The sequence below is a fragment of the Petaurus breviceps genome, unplaced genomic scaffold, assembly GCF_028583685.1.
Source record: "Petaurus breviceps papuanus isolate PSGF00001 unplaced genomic scaffold, PetGlider_PUasm1.0 90603, whole genome shotgun sequence".
NCBI lineage: Eukaryota > Metazoa > Chordata > Mammalia > Diprotodontia > Petauridae > Petaurus > Petaurus breviceps.
The window spans coordinates 1,376,016-1,396,602 of record NW_027187284.1 but is presented as its reverse complement, the minus strand read 5'-3'; the positions used below and the strand labels follow the sequence as shown (position 1 = coordinate 1,396,602).

At 36.1% G+C, this 20,587-nt stretch overlaps 1 protein-coding gene across 10 annotated transcripts in view; it reads left to right on the top strand.

Annotated features, from left to right (window-relative positions):
* Positions 1-20,587, top strand: part of DMD (dystrophin) — a 2,504,498-nt gene that overhangs the window by 1,244,495 nt on the left and 1,239,416 nt on the right. For all 10 annotated transcript variants that reach the window (XM_069063824.1, XM_069063827.1, XM_069063826.1 and 7 more), the window contains one exon: positions 15,732-15,879. In XM_069063824.1, the coding sequence (XP_068919925.1) occupies positions 15,732-15,879 (148 nt within the window). The remainder of the gene's footprint in view (positions 1-15,731; positions 15,880-20,587) is intronic.

Sequence of the window (20,587 nt, the reverse complement as noted above, 5' to 3'; positions counted from 1 at the left end):
GAATAAACTCAGAGGAAAAACCCTAGCTAGTAATTAGAAAAGTGAAGAAGAAGCTGATACCCAGGAAAGGCCTCATGTAGAAGGTGAGATTTAAGATGAGTCTTAAAGGAAGTCAATAAGTAGAGATGAGAAGAGAGTATTCCAAGATTAGAGGATAACCCATGAGAAGGCATGAAGTAAAAAAAAGCCTATTGTGAGGGACACCAAGAAGTCCAGTTTCACTGAATTGCAATTATTGGTCCTGATTAGTGCTGAGAAGTGGTAGCATATATTCAAATTCATATCACTTGAAGTTATAATTATGTAAAATATGGTCATTTGTTCCAGTCCATGGAATTAAGGAGTGCAAATTAGAAGAATATGATGAATTCAGAGGATTCATTATTTTGACTATTGATTAGAACCTAGTGGCATATGGAGGGGAGTAAGGGTCAGAAGACTTTATGGTTATGAAGGACTTTAAAGACCAAATAGAGCATTTCATAATTGATCCTAGATTAAAAAGGAGCTACTAGAGTTTATTGAGTAAAGGGTTACATGGTCAAACTGTATTCTAAAAAGGTACCCTTGGCAGCTGAAGTAGACCCATTTCATAGGATAGTGTTACAGTCTATAGGAAAAGTGATGAATACCTATTCTTTGTTGGTAGATTTGAAAGTAGAGAGAAGAAAATATATTTTAGAGATGTCATGAAGGTAGAAACAACAAGATTTGACAACAGATTGGATTATGTTGAATAAGTTAGAGAGAGAAGTTGAGGATGAGTTGATGACCCTAAGTTTGTGCCTAGGACCTTGTGCCTGGGAGTTATCATGGTGCTGTCAATAGCAGTAGGGAATTTTGGAAGAGAGAAGAGTCCTGGATGAAAGATAATGAGTTATATTTTGGATATGTTGAATTTTAAATATCTATGGGACATTCAGTTCTAGGTGTCCAAGAGAAAGCTGGTGATGTGAGACTGGTGCTCAGGAGAGATACTAGGGCTGGAAATGTAGATCAGGAATCATCTTCTTAGAGATGTTAAGTGAAACTTAGCAGTCATCAAGACCACATGGGACATGCTACCCATAAGCTAAATGTGACCCACAGCACTTCTGTGAATAATGGCTCTATTAAGACTAAAATATAATTGGGAAACATTTAACAAAATAAGTAAAAATACAAGAAAATATAGATAATGTGAATATGTGGTTTTCCAAGTTAGTATGTGACTGGGAGAGATCCTTATGCATTGGTTTAGTGACCCCTGTTTCTATTTGAGTTTGACACCCCTGACCTAGACCAATTCCCTCATTTTACAGATGAATAAGCTAAGGCCTAGATAGCCTAACATCTCATCCAGGGTCACACAGGTAATAAGTGCCAGAGATTTCCACCCAAGGCCCTTTGCTCCAAATACAGTGCTTTTCCCATTGCTGTGGAAACTTTTTAGTTCACATTCTCACAATTTGGAATTTGGTTCCTTATACTTAATAGTATAGTATTTGATTGGAGAGTATGAAATATTTGGTTTAGAAATTATTAAATCATTTTTAAAATGATGTTTTTATAAGTTTGATTTTTTTGTTTATTAGTAGAAAGATTCAAGTTTTATTCCTATAATCAGGAGTAATAGTTAAATTTTCCTTTGTCATTGACCCCTTTGGAAATTTGGTGAATTCTATGGAGAAAAATTCTATTTGAAAAAAGTTTTTAAAGGCACAAAAATGCATAGGATTACAAAGGAAACCAATTACATTGAGATAGTTATCAAAATGCTTTTTAAAAAAGTTTATGGACTAGCTACACATGTACAACCTATGTTGGGTTGCTTGTCTTCCTGGTGAGCGTAGGTGATGAGGGAAGTGGGGAAAGTCTGGAATTCAAAGGTTTAGAATCAAATGTTTAAATAAATAAATATATATATATATATATACACATATATGTGATATATGTATATATACATATGTAATATATATATATGTGATATTGTTATTTTGCAGTTGACTGAGAGGTGAGATGTGCAGGCACTAGGGTATGGAGATCCACCATGCCATTCTGGGGGGTCAGAAGGGGAAGAAGGGAGGATGGAGGGGGCAAATTGGGGAAGGGAATGTTCAATGGGATAGCTATTTTGTGGTGGTGGGTGGGGGAAGAGATGGGGAGAGAATGTGTGGCTCGAGATCTTGTGGAAGTGAATGATGTAAAATATATATATATATATATATATATGTATATGTAAAGTTTATGGAGTCTAGATTAAAAAATCTTGTTCTAGAGTCACTATTTTGGATCTTCACTTCAAAAACAATGTGATTCAATAAAAAATACAGTACAGTGGAAAGGATGCTAAAATTGCAAAATGAATTTGGAATGATGGGACCTGAGTTCAAATCCTTCTACTGGCACTCACCTTGGGCAAATTTGGGCAAGTTGCTTTACAACTGGTCCTCGGTCTCCACATCTATTAAGGGAGGGGGTTGACCCTATATGACCTTTGAGATCCTTCCCAGTTTGAGTTCAAAGAAACACTGGTTAGCGACATCTTTTAGGTAGTATTCATTTACATAAGTATAATAATAACTCATTTGTAGTTGAGGGAGTAAGATTCTAGAAATATATTTCTCAATCTTGACTGAATAAAAATTATTTCTAGTATATATGCTTTGCTTTTATTATATGGTATTTCTGAATATAACAGCTACTCTTTGCGTCTTGGTGAAAAGAAAAAAAATTATATGTGTAAAATATGTCATACAGACAACAAAGTAATGATTATAACATCCGGAGTTAGTGGTTTCTGAAATTACATCATCATCATTTGGGCCATATGCCAGATGATATGTAAATTAAGTATGAATCAATACTTACAATATGTAAATTTTTAGAAGTGTAACCATGAAGATAACTCATCCTCAGAAAGTAGGTTAGCTTTATTTCATTTTTTGGAAAAATTCAAATGATATAATTTTAAGATGTTAACATTATTTAATTTGGCAGGATGGCCCTAAATTTTAAAGCTAACAATAGGTTCACTAATACAGAATTATTTATGGTACCATGAAGTTTTGTATATTTTTACAGGATGCTAATTGTGCTGAATCAAGTCACTGAAATTGCATAATTTTTAGGTTAATATTAGCATAATCCTACATTGTTTTTTTTTTTCCAGAAGGAGTTCAGAAATAGTATATCCTGAATATTTTTGCAACATGATAGAACTGCCAAATATTGCACCTTCCATAATACCCCCAGAGACAACAGGAAATATATTTAAAAGATGTAAGGGAGAGTTTTGTGTAGAATAGTGTGTTTCAGTGACTTAATACTAATAATATAAGGAATATGTTTTATTTTCCTTTATTATAATGAGATAATTTTTATCTCAATTCTAAAGGGGATGAATTAAAGTGGTAAAGGGCTAAGGAAAGCTACTGCTATACTACTATCCTATTTTAAAAAGTTACTTCAGTGAGATTGGGGCGGGGGGGGGGGCTATGTATCCCAAAGATTTATTTTAACTATGCTATTAATGATGCCCCTTCATGAAACTTTCGAATAACTATTCAATCATATCCATAACATCAAAGAGTAGCAAAAGAATTGAAAGAAAAACAATTCCTATTTACCCAAGTTGAGTATCCAGATGAGCAACTACTCCTTTCAGCCTTCCTTGTTGATAATCTGTGAAAATAGCTTTCAGGTCTATATATCAAGCCTTCAGTGTCTCCTCTTAACTCCAATCTTGTATCTTCAAATGCCTACTGCATAGATCTGTGTGGATGTACTGTTGACAACTCAAACTCAGCATACCCCTGACTGAACTCCACCTTCCCCAAAACAACTTACCACTACTCCACAGTTCTCTACTTTTTCCACTCTACTCAGTTATCTGGAATGGACACTAGAGTTGGCTTTGACTTGTCTGTGTCTCTTTTACCTATCACATCCAATTAGCGACGAAATTTTCTCAATTATATTTCCACAACATCTCTTGAATCCATTCCTTTGTGTTCTGTTATGGTACTACCACCCAAATTCAAGCCCTTTCCTGAAGAACTATTGCAATTGTCTTCTAATATCCCTTTTAACGTTCTCTACTCTCTCCAAGCTCTCTTGTACACAGTTAGAAAAAAAATCCTATTTCACAGGATGGTTAATATCACTCACCTGCTCAAAAACTTTCAGTCAGTCAACAATATAAAATGCAAATGTCTTAGCCTCACATATAGCACCATCTACCAACTTCCTAGTCCCATTTCATATTTTCAACCTTTGTATATTCCACATGCCAACCAAGCTGGGATCATCACTATTTCCTAAAGTGCTATCTAGCCCACCATAGACAGAGCCTTGCTTCATACACCTCAAAATCTCTCCTATTGTTGAGCCATGTCTCCATAACTGGAATATCATTCTGTTGGCTAGATCTCCAGAAACCATATCCTCAATCACTGAGGAAATCAGTATGTACATTCATTTTTAGAACTCCCACCTTGGATTGATTTTTCTTTGTGGGAGGTTGATCGTTTAGCCTACAATAATAACCTGGACCAGATCATGCTTCACAACCTATTTATCTAGCCATCCTCCCAAGTTATCTTGGAATCTGTCATGCTGTCTTATTTGCCGGCCAACACCACCCTAAACTTCCCTGATTCCTTTCTACCTCTTGCTGTGGATGAAGTATTCGACTAAGTACTGTTATTACTTCTAGTAAGAAGATGTCAATTGACCATAATCATTTGATTATGGATCAGTTAACTAACCCTGTGACTCCTAAAGGTAAAACTCTTCTTGGCCACTACTCCTCACAAATACTGCTTCCTTCTTTGGATTTAAACTCCTTGAGGTCATGAATGGTCCCTTTTCTATTTTTATTTCTAGTGACTGGCACATATTAAGTGCTTAATAAATGAATTTTTATTCATTCATTCACTCCTGAACTAGACATACCATTTCCTGCCTCTGGGCCTAGAATGAATCCTTTATTTTTCTCTGCCAGTCAAAATCTTAAAAAAAAAAATTTTTTTTTAAGTATTTTTCAAGCGCAAAAACTTTCATGAAGCTTTCCTGGATCAAGTAATTTGTTTCAATGGATTTTTTGACTCCATCACATTCTAGCATGTATTAACTTATTTATTTCTGCATGGCATGGTACTTTCAAATAGTACTTCTTAAGGTCAGGGATTATTTTGCCCCAGTCCCTGTAAAGACAGACATAAAATCAGGACTAGAATTTCTACTACAAGAAAAACAAGGATTTTTGTCTTCATTAAACTATAAGCTCACTGGGAATAGGATTTTTTTTTCATTCATTCTATTTCTTTTTCCCAATGCCTAGTGTGCATGGTAAGCACTCAATAAATACTTGTTGATTGATCATAATAATTAAGTTAATAAAAAAAATAGCATTTACATAGAGCTTGCCATGGGCCAGGTACTAGGCTTAGTACTTTATAAATATTATCTCATTTGATCTGCACAAAAATCCTGGGTGATGGGCACTATTTTTGCCTCCATTTTACAGGTTAGGAGACTGAGGAAGACAGAGATTACAAGGTTTGTCCAAGGTCACACAGTCTGAGAGAGGATTTGAACCCAGGTCTTTCTGACTCCAGGACTAGTGCTTTCTCCATTCATTGTGCTACTTAATCTGTCTCCATAAGTTAACCATAAGACCTGAGGGTATAGGCAAGATGAGAATCTATGGGTGTTACGCCAAGTTAGAAGACATAGCTATCTTACTAGGGTCTATGCAGGTCAGTTAGGTTTGTCATTCAGATGTCCAGGCAGGCCAGATGCACAAGCAGTAGAATGACCAACATATACATGCTGGTTGGTGTGTCTGGGGAAGAATGGATGTGCAGGGACCCAGTTCAGTAAGAAGTGAAGAGAAGAGAGTGGCATCTATCTATACACAAAAGGTTTGGATTCAGCCAGGTATGAGGTGATGTTTTCTCAGTATTCAGTACAAATTCTAAGGTGAAGAATAACTGGGGTGTGATGACTGATCTCAAGATAGAGATTTTTCTGTCTTATGTCCTTGTGTTAGTCACACTTTCCCTGTGTGAATAGATAAAAGATTCTCAGGTCTGAGTTGCTTCCTAGAACAAGGCAGGGTTTCATAAATGCTGACAAGTTCAACCTTTGGGCTAAGCCCTCAGGAGAGCTTTTAGAGTTAGTATGGTTATCTACTTTATTATTCAGTGGTAAAATAGTAATAGCACACATTAATATAACTCCTAACCATCACCAAGTACAGGTTATCCCATTTTATACTCCAAACAACCCTGTGAGAAAGGGAAGGCAAGCATCAGAACCATCATCTGAGGTCCTGCTGAGACCATTGAGACTCAGATGGGTAAATAGGAGAGCAAATGCTCTACATTTCATTGTTTTATCCTGTTTAAAGCACACGTGGACCTTCTTTTTTAAGACAATAAGTAAATGAATGAAAAACAATAAGCATTTCTATGTTCCAGGCACTGTGCTAAATGCTGCTGATACAAACAGAAATGTGTGATAGTTGCCTCCCTAAAAGAGTGCACAGTCTAATTGGGGGTGACGACACATATAGGAAGATTCCACTGTTGTGGGGGTGGAGATCTTTGGTGGGGCTCAGGGCATATTATCAGAGTGGATAGCAAGGTGCAGGGGTCCTATCGATATCGTGATAAGGCAGAGGGCCAAGCCTGTGTGTTAGAAAGACTCAGAGGGAAGGCAAATGATAAAACCTAGCAGTTTTTAGATCATAGCCAGGTAGGTTGTAATGTCTAGTGGTTTTCCATCTTACCAGAAAGATTGTAGTTGACTCATCAAAGTGCCGCGTAATAGGCAGCCACTGGGCCTGGAGGAACCTATGATCAGTCTTGGTTGGACACTGGGGAAGGACTCCCTTCTGCTCAGCTCTTTCCTCAGTGCCTGGACAGGTAGGAGATAAATTGATAATACCTCCTGTCCCTGGGGCCCCTCACTCACTCCTTTGTTCCAATCGGGGAAGATATAGGTCAGATACTATAGAAATCCTCCTTGATCCTCCACTCCTTAAGGAAGACACTGAGGAAATTCGCTCTCCTGAATTTTGTGATTTCCAGAAACTCATTCTACAAGATAAAATCAACTCTGTTAACTTACATCTTCTCAGATAATTTCCCATCCCAGCTGCAGGACTTCATTAGGCCTTTTACCTGGTACTTCTCCCTTCTCACCCATCCTTTTCAGTGTCTTTTTATGTGTTTTCTTCCCCCATTAGATTGTAGGGTAGGGACTGCCTTATTCCTTTCTTTGTATCCCCAGCAATCAACATAGTGTCTGGTACATAATAGGCATTTAATAAGTGTTCATTGACACTTAGTCTGTTGGGGAACAGCTTTTTCCTGGCCTTTTTTCTCTCTTCTCTCAAATATCTGTTATTATCTAGGAAGGCAAGAGGGAGGGCTTGGTGAGAAAGGATGTTAATCTCTTCTTTATTTACTATATCTAAGACTAAAATGACATTTTGAAGCACATGACCCAGACCACGGTCCCCTCCATACCTCAGGGGTATACTCTAACTATGGTCAAATTCAGGGCAAGTGGAATAATCATTTTTAAGTACTGAGTTTGCAAAATGAAATATAAAATGACAATAATATCATAGCCATTCAGATATAATTTTTAAAAATCTGTTGTAGTGAATCTAATGGCATCTCAGTGGCCTGAAAGAGTTAACATACACACCAAAGTGCTCCCTAGAACTAATGTGACTTTGATTTAAAGCAGCAGGAAATGAATTATGTTGTAAGTAAATGGAGTAGCAATGCAATTTTCAGTACCTCTTGCATAGTGAATGAGAGTTTTAATATCTGTAAAATTTAAAAATCAATAGATTTATTGTGCATATGTTTGCTCCACATTTATTTCTTTTACTATGTTGGTTCTACATTTATGCCTCTTGCCCAATGAAAATGCACCCCCCCCCTCAAATCATATACTGTGATGGGTGCTAAAACTTTAAATTATATTGATTTCCCTTAATGTTATTTTTAATGTGCCTACTTGTCTCTAGTTGTTGCTGGCCTCCTTTTCTCTCTTTGACATTTCAATTAACAGAGTCAGAGAGAGAGAGAGAGAGAGGGGAAGCATGGTGACTTACTAGATATTCAATTTACAAGTATAACCATGCAAAATCAGCAAATTTTAGATAAACTGCTATTGAATTTTCCTGGGGAGGGAACAAATGATCATTATTAGATGGATAATTTTATATTGTGGAAAATTCAAGAATATATTTCATCTCTGACATTAACAAGCTTCATCAATTCCTAAAAGCAATATATTAAAATTTTATATGCCTTAAATTTGAATAAAAAATTCTATTACTGACATTAAATATAATTGTGCATAAAGCATATACTTCAAAACTTCATGGAATACAGAAGTCATATAAAAATAAATGTGATGCAATGAAGTAAATATAATGAAATAACTACTGATGTTAAATATTGGTACACAGAGTATATACTTTTGATATTTTTCTCATATAGGGCTGTTTATTGTGCCATTTGATAAACTAATTAAATCAATTTTTACTTCCCAAACATTTAGTATATATATATGTGGAATGAACCAAATATTTAAATTACAAACATATGTATGTTTAGTGCTTGGTGTCAAGTTGACATGAAACATAATGTGAGTTATGTTCCACTATGAGGGAACTACTAGCACCAAGTGTCCTAACATGAATAAAAATATATTCTAAATATAAAAACTACATATGCTATTATGACTGACCTTTTTTGCATTTGTACTTTGTGGCATATATTTTTATATTCTTACAGACTGTAAGTTTTTTGAGAGTGGGGGCTTTTTACCTTTCATTGTATCCCCAATTTGAGCATATTGCCAGGTGTATAGTAGGTTGTTAATAACTATTTATTGACTGGCTATTCAGGTAATTTATTCCCCCTGCTTCCTTCTCTGAGCTTGTTCTTCATGAACTCTCTCTTGTTCTATCTTTTCTACCAAGTGAGATTCAGAATCCCACTTGTCTTTAAGCAATGACTTGGTTCATCAACCTCTTCTCCTTTTCATTAAACCTTTTTTCCTCTCTTACTAATTTTTATTTGTTTTTCTCCATCTTCATTTGGAGGTAGAGCCAAATTATCTGCATTCAGCAGAAGATTATGTGAAACTGTTTTTGTTTTTTTGTTTGTTTCAAAAAAAAAAGTTACTGGGGTGACTAGGTGGCACAGTGAATAGAGCACCAGCCCTGGAGTCAGGAGGACCTGAGTTCAATGTAGCCTCAGACAGTAAACACTTACTTGCCTTGTGACCTTGGGCAAGTCATTTAACCCCAATTGCCCTGGCTTCCAACTTTCAAAAAAAGCAAAAAAAAAAAGTTATCAATTAATTTAATTACCAATTTAGTTTCTGAATCCTTGTCCTTTTCCACCATTTCAGCATATTATTTTCAGTGATCAAATAGTAGAAGACATTTTTTCCCAAATTACTAATTCTTCTTAAAGTCATGGGGTGAGAATGTTTAGAGCAGTAACTAATGTCAGTTCATGACTGGATTTTTATCACCCTACAATGTCTCTGTTCAGCTGACTCCATAGTCGACTTCCCTCAAATTCTCTAGGACAAATTCTAAAAGTTACATCCCAAGAGGGCACTTCTCATCTACTTCTACTTTGTCCCTCTACTTCAGTAACCAATTCCTTCCTATTGATCAGAATTACATCTATATTTGTAAATATTCTTCAGGCCTTAAAAATCAGCTTGCTTTTGGCAAAGCAAGAGGTCTGGACCTTTGAAGTCCCTCATCATTACCATATCATGTCTGCATGCCTGAAGTCAACAGTTAACCAAGGAAGCTGGCAATAAAACTATACATCAGAAGTTTTAAAGACAAGAGAAAACTAATCCTGCCCCTTATCCTGTTGACCTGTTACCAGTGAAAAGTAGAACCTCTTCTAGCATTGAGTTTGATAACACAATTTGAATCTATTTGTAAGTCCCACTTGGATTCTAAGGAAGGTTATTACCCATATTGCTGTTGCTGATAAATCCATGATTGATTTAGCGGCCAAAACTTTGAGAGTAGTGGATCAGGAGAAAACACTGAGTTTCCTAGATGCCTCATTTCACACAACCATTCAGCTCAATTCACCATTAATCAATGAACCAGAGAATTTTCTGGGTTAGCTGGAACAACATTGAAATGATTCTAAACAGGATACAAGTATCAAGGTAGAAACTGTCTCACAAAGGAAAAACTTTATATTCCTTATAGAAGTCCTATGCATGATGACAGAATATCATTGGAATAAATTGAAACATCGTTATTTAAATAATCTTTTTGAAAATAGTTCTTTTATCTCAGACTTAATCCAGTACTATAACAGTCCCAATAAACTGATTACTACAACTAATGAAGTAACAACCATCCCAATAAAAATAAGCACTCCCAGGAAAATTACAGGGAAAGAAAAATACATCAATTTTACTTTCTTAGGAGTGCTTGATACTCTCAGAACAAGCCTGTTGTAATGTCCCAGAATGTTTTATCATTCCAGAGACAAGCATGGTTGTCCTAATTTTTGTAGAGATATAATTATAAATGGTCTTAAGCATTTTGAAGTTAAAAAAAAGAAAAGGATATGACTATATAAAACTTAAAATTGTTCATAAAGCAAAATGACTCATCAATCTTTTGGATTCTCATATTTATTAATATATAAACTGGCTTTATCATAGACAGCTAGCTTTTTTTCTGATGTAGAATGGATGACAGAAACTTAAGAATCAAAAGATTTTAATTATTGGTTTCAACTGTATTGTTTTAGTTAGTGATTTTCTAAACCAGAAATTTTCTTAAGTTGCCCTTGAAGAATTCAGATCTTCTGGTCCAGAGGAACTATATACTCATACTGAAAGAACTGTCAGGATATCATAGTGGGGAAGTCAATAGAGGCAGGGAGCTTTTGAATGTCCTGTTATAAAATGTTGTCTACTTTTGTCACATCAATCCTCCATTTCCTAGATGAATTTATTATTCCACCTTTAGTGAAAAAGTCTTCATTGATAATTTGCTAGAGCCTTATGAAGATCACATAAGAAAACTTCAAGAATCATATTTCAGAATATAGATGATAGCTCCAGCTTTTCTAAAATAAATAACCTCAATGATGAGAATGTACAGCATCAAAGGAAATAGCCTGATATGGAGATGTTTTCCTATAATCCCTGCTACTGGGGAAGGTATAGCTGGTGCATTGCTTGAGCTCTGGAGTTTTTAGTGATAATGGGCTAAACCAATCAGGAGTCTATACAAAGTCAGGCACCAGTATGGTGAGTCCCGGGGTGCTGTAGGGCCATAGGTTTTCTAAGAAGGTATAAACTAGGCCAAATCAGAAACAAACTTTGTCAAAGCTCTCTTGCTAATCAGTAATGGAAATAGACCTGTAACTAGTTGCTGCATTTCCATCCTGGATAAGATAGGGAGAACCAGGTTCAGAAAAATAAAACAAAACAAAATAATTTTTTTAAATACAAGGAAAATGAATAAAATAGGTCTAATAACTAAAACCTTGCTTTTTTTCATTTTATTTTCTCTGTTCTGTTAAATACACAGCATTGTTCCCAAAATGTTCAAAAGAACTAATCTTGTAACTTGTCCCAGACTAACCACTTTATGTACTTTAGCATTATTGTCTTCTGCTGGTCCCATTATTCATCTAGCTATAAAGCAAACTCCCTTTCATTATTCCAGCTAATTCTATTACCAATCATTGCATCAGTGTCATATCTTCTTTAGCCTAAGAGAAGGAATGCAATGCTCACTGTGTCAAAACAAGTTCAGGAGCTCCTAAAAAGTTCCTTTTGTTCTGCCTTCCTTTTGGAAAAGTGAATCTGCTCAGACCTTTTCCTTCCCTAGCACAATCTGTGACTCTCCCCTTTCTTTCACCTCTCTTCTCTGGTCAGTTACTAAGTTTTGTCAAAATCACTTTTGCAACATCTTTCACATCTGTACCCTCATCTCTCTTCCCATGGGCCTTATTGACGACCCAACTGACCTACTGCAAAAATGTCCTAAAAGGACTTCCCACCTCTATTCTTTCTACCCTTGAATCCATCATTTATCCTGCTGCCAAAATCTTCCTTATGTAAAAATCTTGTCATGTCAGTGCTTTTGCTTTTTAGATAAAACACAGACTTCCCTGTTATAAAGGGCCTTCCATAACCTGGTGTCACTTTACTTTTCTAGGATTATCTCTTGTTACTTTTCCTCTTATCCAAAAGCTACATTTTCATCTGAGTTTTTATTTGGGTTCTTCATTATGTTGGAAAGTACTTCATGCCCTTCTTTGTTGAAATCTCACTCATTTAAAGCCCAGTTGTTGCCTCCGGCATGAAGCTTTCCCTGTTTTCCCCTATTACTCTTCCTGTATCCTCAAAACTCAGAAATGTGGGACAGCTAGGTGGCACAATGAATAGAGCACAGGCCCTAGAGTCAGGAGGGCCTGAGTTCAAATCCAACCTCAGACACTTAACACTTACTAACTGTGTGATCTTGGGCAAGTCACTTAACCCCAATTTCTCTCCAAAAAAAAAAACCTCAGAAATGTGTTTTGCAATTCTAATATATTTCTGCATTATTCTTATCTTTGTTTATGGCTTATCCTCCAACTAGAGTGTAAGCGCCAATAGAACAGGAACTCTTACTGATTCTTTTATTTCCCCAATAACTAGCACAGTGCTCTTTCCATTCTAAGCATGTAGTAAATATATGAGAAAATGACCACAATGAATGATTGAGAAGAAAGTTAATTTCAGATAGAAGAAACAATTGCATGAAATTAAATTCCAAGTTTAGTAAATCTCTATTCATCTAATCCACATCAGAATACTGTGCTAAATATTAGTTATTTAATTATAATTATGTATTTTCTGATGTGACAATGTTGATGATAATGTTACTTATTAACATTGGGTAGATGTTTGCTGAGCTTATAGTAGTATGCCTTTATTTTTCTAATTGAACAAGTCACAGACTTTCTACTGAACTTACTTTTGCCTCATTCACTTTGATAGTATACTTTGTTGTGGAGTCAAGTACCATTGTCTCTGCTTTCCAGCTAGAGAAATTAAGTTTTTATTCAATGAAATATATATGTATTTGTGCCTGCATGCGTGCACACACACACACACACACACACACACACACACACACACACTTTGATTAAAAAATGGTATTTTAACTCTAACTGCCATATTTTGTGCAGAATCTAGCACAATACCCTAACTTGTGGCATGGCATTTTTGGAAGATGATAAAGAGGAATGAACCTTCATTTACAGTTGGTTAAATAGCCTGACAGGTTTTGAGTTTGTTTGTTTTTTCCATTTTTTTTTTAACATTTAGTTTGTGATTGTCAAAACCCAGAATCTTCAAGCAAATGGAGATTTTTGATGAGTCTGAGGTTTCATAGTCACTGTCTTCAACTTATATGTTTTAAAATATCTAAATGTTTAGAAATCTGTGTAGCATGTGCACTTTGGGCTCACTATCTCAAAGTCAACCTAAATGTTAACCACTAGAGAATAGAACCCCAATTCCATTGTATCAGTTAGCATCAATTACTTTTTATAAAGGGATATTTACTTCAAAACTCCAGCAAAAACAAAAATACAAATATTTTCTCTGTTATATTGAGGGCACATTCTTCCCTGTACCTCCTAAGCTCAGGCTTTGCTCAGCTCCTGCATAGCATTGGTACCATCAAGTTAATTTCCCTTGCTTCCAGATGAGTCCATCTCAGCTATGGCTGTAATGGGTCCCTGAAAATTGTTATTTGCTCCTTTGGGCATTGGTATCGAGCTACACACAAAACCTCAGGTCCTAGATGCCTGGACTCCCAGACTCCCATATGGTATGTTCTACTGACCTTTCAAAATTCACAAGGTCACAGCCTCTAATACTCTTCACTTAAAAGAATAAACTCTGAAGAAGGCAAAATACAGGGAGAGATGTGTATTCATAGGCTACATGTTGGCCTCAGTGGAACAAAGACCTGAGATCTCTTTTCTTATATTATTGTTTATCACCAGACATTATAAGTCAGAAAGAAGCCACATGAAAAGAAGTCAATCCCCCCTCAAAAAGGGGTGGCGGTGCTAAAGAATAATTAAGCTATTTAGCTAGTCACAAAGTTTCTTTCTTGCCACATGCTTTGGATATCAGAACCAGTTAGAAAATATGTATGAATGCTATGAAGTCTCTCCAAAGCACTGCTATTATACATCATCATAACTTTTCCAGAATGTATACTCATAACAACTAGACACAGTTGCCAATCCCTCATTACATATGATAAGGATTCACATGAAGATAACCATATAATGCAATTGCCTCTAATGAACTAAACCACCATAGATTCCTAAAAACAGATCAATTCTAGAAGTTTGGTTCCTTGTTCAATCAGATCTCAAAGAAGCCTGATAAAACCCACCAAATCAGAATTTGAACCCTTTACTAAGTTGTCCTTCAAATCTAAGGTGGCACCAAATCAACCCCAGTCTTTACTGGCCTAAATGTGGAAGATCAGTTAGAAGTTTCTTGACATTTTCATCTTCTGAATCATAAGCTCATTGTACGAAATGAGTCTCTTCCCTATCCTAATTAAAAATGTTAGTGGATACAATAAAAAATAAAGGGTAAAGGGAGACTCACTGCCCGGCTCAGAGTATAGTATAACCAATTAGTTGGTTAATTGCCTACATCTAAACCTAGCATATGAATTAGATATAATTTGTCTTCATAGCCCCTGGATGCCTAAGGATCTTAATGAAAACACTTTCACTATTACCACAGACACAAAACAGGCTTTATTTTATAAGTTGATTTTGCTTCCCAAATCCTTTTAAATTAGAATTAAATGAATGACTACCCAAACAATCTAATGTAATATAATACTATCAAGTTTAGATTCAAAACAAAACAATCTTCATGGGGAAGGAAAACTCTACAAAGTAATTTTTATTTCTTTCCAGAAGTGTTTTCAAATTGAAAGGGAAATTTTTTTAGTTTTAGTCATTTCCCACTCAATGAAGATTATTGTTTCAATAATTCAACAAGAATTTACTAAGTACTTAAAATGTGCAGGGCACTGTGTTAGGAATGGGAATAAAAAATGACATGAAAAGCAGTACCTGCCCTCAAGTAATAAACATTCTTTTGGGGAACATAGCATGTAAACAAATAAATATAAAACAGGAAGCGGTGACTATCAATGAAGAAAAATCAGGGAAGATTTCTTGTAGGAGGTAATGCCTAAACCAGGCCTTAAAGACCATGTGGAACAGAGGGAAGAATAGGGGCATTTTAGTCAGGGAGCCTTTGGCATAAGTTCTGTCTCTGACACTTATTAGCTGTCTTACTCTGGGCAAGTCACTCAACCTCTCAATTAACTCATCTGAAAAAGAAAAAAATTGGACTCAGTGTTCTGTAAGTTCCCTTTCAGTGATCCCAATGGAAGCCAAAGATTCCTAAGAGGTGACAGTGAGAACAGAGTATATACCATGTACAGGAAACACAAAGCCAGGAGGTGGGAGATAAAATGTTGAGTTCATGAAACAGAGAGTAGGTACAAATTAAAGTGAAAAATAATCATGTCATTTTCAATGGAATAAGCAAACATAAAAATTGTTTTATTCATAAGACCCATTTTATTCTCACAATCTCTATTTTTTTTTCCCTCCTAGGAGGTTTGATAGATCTGTGGAAAAATGGCGGCGTTTTCATTATGATATGAAGATATTTAACCAATGGTTAACAGAAGCAGAACAGTTTCTAGATAAGACAAAGTATCCTGATAACTTGGATCATACTAAGTACAGATGGTACCTCAAGGTAAGTTTTGGGCAATCTCTTTTCCATATTGCCTTTTTTTAAAGGCATTTAGACTATTTAACTACTCTAAATCCTGATGTCTTTTAAACTTATTCAAGTTCAGACTGGATAGAGTGCCAGAACCAGAAATTCTGATGTTTTTGATATATCATGAGCTATATCCAGTATAATTCTGTAATAATGCTAATAGAAGAACAAAGATCAAGAGGAGCCAGGTTCTTGATTTTCCATGTTATGCTGAGATATCTATGTTGTATATGGCTATATTCTGGGACTATTTGGGCATTATAAATAACTTCTGACAGAATGAAATTTTATAACAGGGGTATTTGGGTTAGAATCTAACTTCTGAGAGAACCTCTTCTTGCATCCGTCGAAATTATATTTTATAGAAAGCTGGTTATCCTTATGGCTCAGTCCCCCAGAAAAATTTGTCATGTTACAGTGCATACTATCTGATTTTCAGAAATAGTTCACATGTTAAAACAGTGTAGGGTCAACAGATTATATTTACTCTATGGATTCTTTTGGTGGAGAAGAGAAAATATGTATTGTAGCCAGTGTAGTACAATTGTATCTATGTAAGTCTTTTGAATATGTTGATAAAGGCAATTTGGATTAAATAGCTTCACAACTAAGATCACGAACTATTTGATTCAGGTATAAAGAAAGTGGTGCTTATTGAATAATGTGTTAAGTACATTTTTAGCTCAAGCTATTCAAGTAGCAGTTATAAAAAAAAGATAAGAATTGTGGATTGTTGGTGAATCAAAGAAAATGAAGATTAAAAGCAAATTAGGAAAGTGGTTTCTAACCTGTTCTAGGCTGAGAACTCCTTTTCAATATACATAAAACCTTGAGATAATATGTGGTTGGGGAGTCTAGGTGGCACAGTGAATGGAGCACTGGCCCTGGAGTCAGGAGATAATATGTGGTGATTGAAACTACTATGAACACTTCAGTGAAGTTTTTAGATGCATTTGTTTTAGTGAACAATAATAGCATCTCTTGGCTTCTAATAATGGCCAACATTTATATAGCACCTTGATGTTTGCAAAACATTTTATGTATATTTTAATACATTTGAGCTTCAGAATGACTCTGTTATTCTATCCATTTTATACATGAGGAAACCAAGGCACAGAGAGGTTAAGCATTCTCTATTTACAGTATCACCTGGCTGCATCAATACTTATCTGAATAATAAATTTATATGCAGTCATGCTGTGTATTTTCTTGGTACTTTACATATAAACTTAAGGGCATCTTACAATAACTCTGTAGTCCCCCCAGGAGGTAAAAGCAAAATATATTTGGAAGCCACTAAGTTAAAGGAAGTACTAAGTAGATACATTATTGAAAAGAATAGTAATAAAGTTAAAACTTGAACCTTTTCTCTAGTTTCAAGCAAATTTAAGTAGTAAGTATACCTAATTTTTTTGTATAACTTTGTTAAGAAATTAAACAACTAAAATTTGATTGCTATCAGTTGTAGACAGAAGAGTAGAGGTACTTCTTGACTGAGGGCAGCTGGTGGTGAAATGTGGCTAGAGTTCTGGGCCTGGAGTCAGGAAGACTTGAGTTCAAATTTGGCCTCAGACATTTACTAGCTGTGGAACTGGGCCAAGTCATTTAGACTTTGTTTGCCTCGGTTTTCTTATTTACCTTGGAGGATTGTTGTGAGGATCAAATGAGAAAATAATTGTTAAAGTACTTAGCATAGTGCCTGGCATATAGTAGATACATATAAATGTTAGTGACAATGATGATCAATGAATGGGGGAAAATCATTCTAAATGAATAAATGAGAACCTACTTTGGACCAAATATTTTGCTAGTTTTGGGGGGTAGGGAGGGATATAAATACAAAAAATGGGCAGTCCTTGCTGCTGTCAAATACCTTATATTCTAATGGGTAAAGACAATACACTAAGAGGAATGCTAGCCAAGACTCAGTACTACAATCTGGAAAATTAAAGGGATGATGAAGGGTTCCCATCTGACAAGTACGGGGTGGCATGGGGTGGGGGTTGATCTGATCATGGTTTTGGAATATAGGGATAGAGGGGAAAAGGTAACTTTAGCCATAAAGGAATTGGTGAGTCTATGGGGGTGTAAGACAGAGTCTATGGGGGAGTAAGCCATAAAGTATATCTTGACTAAAGATTTTTTTGAAGTAATGGTCAAGGAGAGGTAATTACAAATCAGGAAAATAGACATAGAACAGAAGATTCTCCAAGAAAAGAAAGTCAGTGGAGAAAATGAAAGAGGATATTATGAATATAATGGAATAGTATTGTAAAGCATGAAATAATTAATAGAAAAATTATGAAAAACATGGGAAGATTTGTACTGACTCTAATAATAAGCAGAACCAAAAAGAAAACTTGATCTCATCACTATAACAATGTAATTTTTTTTTTTAAACATTAATAATCTGAGCCTGGAATCCCAGCTTCTAGGGTGACTGAAGCTGATGGATTGAGTTCAGGAATTCTGAATTGTAGTGAGCTAAGATAATTCAATATCCCCCTAAAGATTAGAGTCCTCAACCACCATGCTGCTTAAGTAGGAGTAAATAAATGTACCTGTCTTTGAAAGGGAAGAGGTCAAACTTACTTGCCGATTAGCTAAATTGGCTGTGGGATCTGCTAAGCTTCAGACTTGTTCCACCTGGCAGATACGGGGAGTTCTAGTCTCAAGCAAACAAATCATACACAAATACATAAATAAACAAAATCATTAAAAAGAAACCAAACTAAATTAAAAAAGGATGATTTTGGAGAATAGATAATAAAACATAACTGCCTCCTCACAGAAAAGAGGTGAAGGACTCTAAGGCATAATGTTTATAGTGTCAGATGTAGACAAAGAATCATGGTTTTGTTTTGTTTTTTTGCTTAAACTGAGCAAAATTTTTTGTTGGTCCCAAGAAAGGGCTCATTCTGAAGTGGGAAGAGTATTTTCTTTTCCTGCCCCCACAAGATAATTGTGGCATAAAGATAAAAGTTAATATGACAGGGCTTCCAGCTGTCTGACCATTGCATCCATACCTAGTTACCAGACAGGGAAGCACCAACATCTCGGTTTTCAAAGCCAGGGTCTTAATGGCTGCCCAGAGTCTCATCTGGCCAAATCACACAACTCTTTCCAAAGCAAGCCCCAAAGTAAAACCTCACATCAGGGTATATGTAGCCTTCTCCTGGGTCAGAAAATGTCACAACCCTCTTGATACACTGCTCAATCACAAAGTAACAAGGTGTGGGCATTCCTGAAAAACAAGCCTCCTACTTATTGCATATTGTAGCAGCAAGCATCCTAGCATACCCAGGATGGCTGCCAACATAGGTTCTTAGATCTGCTTTTCTAAAGGAAAGCAACTCAAAATGGGTTAACAATCTTGCTTTAGGGTGGCTAGGTGGCACAATGAGTAAGGCACTGGCCCCGGAGTCAGGAGGACCTGAGTTTGGTTCCGGCCTCAAACACTTAACACCCACACACACACACACAAAACAAACAAAAAAACTAGCCATGTAACCTTGGGCAAGTTACTTAACCCCAATTGCCCTCTCCCCCCCCCCCCCCGCAAAAAAATCTTGCTTTAATCAAACATATATCATCTACCTAGTTGAGGGGAAAAAGGTCAGCACCCTGAACTTCAGAGAATACAAACAAGTTACAAGTTACAAGCAGACAATAAATACAGAGAAACATCAGCAGACAGGCTTCCAACTGTCTGATCATTATTACATCCATACCTATTCAGTTACCAGAGAGGGAAGCACCAACATCTGGGTTTTCAAAGCCAGGGGGGCTCAACAGCTGCCCAGAGTCTCATCTGGTCAAATTACAAAACTCTTCTCAAAGTGAGCCCCAAAACAGCCTTCTCCTGGCTCAGAGAATGTCACAACCCTCTTGACCCACTGCCCAATCAGAAAGTATCAAGGTATGGGCATTCCTGAAAAACATGTGACCACATTCAGCCTATTAAGGGATAGAATATATTATCAAATCAGGAAAGGGTCTCAGAGTCACTTAAGTCTATCAAAGGGCCAAGGGGCAGGGAAGATCTTCAGATTCCCATTCTCATAGCAAGCATCCAACATCTCATGTAATGATTTGAGCATCAAGGAACACTGGAAAGAGCCTTAGTACTCTAGTACTGTACTTAGTACTGTAATCAGAGACCCTGGGCTCAAAGCCCACTTCTAATATTTGCTGCCTGTATGGTCTTATGCAGGCCACTCACATACCATGGGTTTTGGATTCCTCATATGTAAAATGACAGCAGATTCTATGAGATCTCTTCCAGCTCTAGGTATGATCCTGTACAACATACCCAATTAGCATGGATTTTCCAAAGTCAAAGAAATTCAGGATATTCCAATTTAGTATTACATAATAGACAGGAAAGGGAATCCTGAGGAGATGGCAATAAAAATAAAATTCTATACCATTTAGATACTTGATTATAAATTCTATTCTAAACTTCAACATTAAAACCTTAGTCCAATGCAACAAAAACATTAAAGACTTTGGACTTATCATCCTAATTGTAGATATTTTCAAAGAGCTCTACTATGTAAAGGTGTGTGCATTGTTGTTTAGTCATTTTTTGGTCCTGTCTGATTCTGAATGACCCCATTTAGGGTTTTCTTGGCAAAGATACTGGAGTGGCTTGGCATTTCCTTTTCCAACTCATTTACAG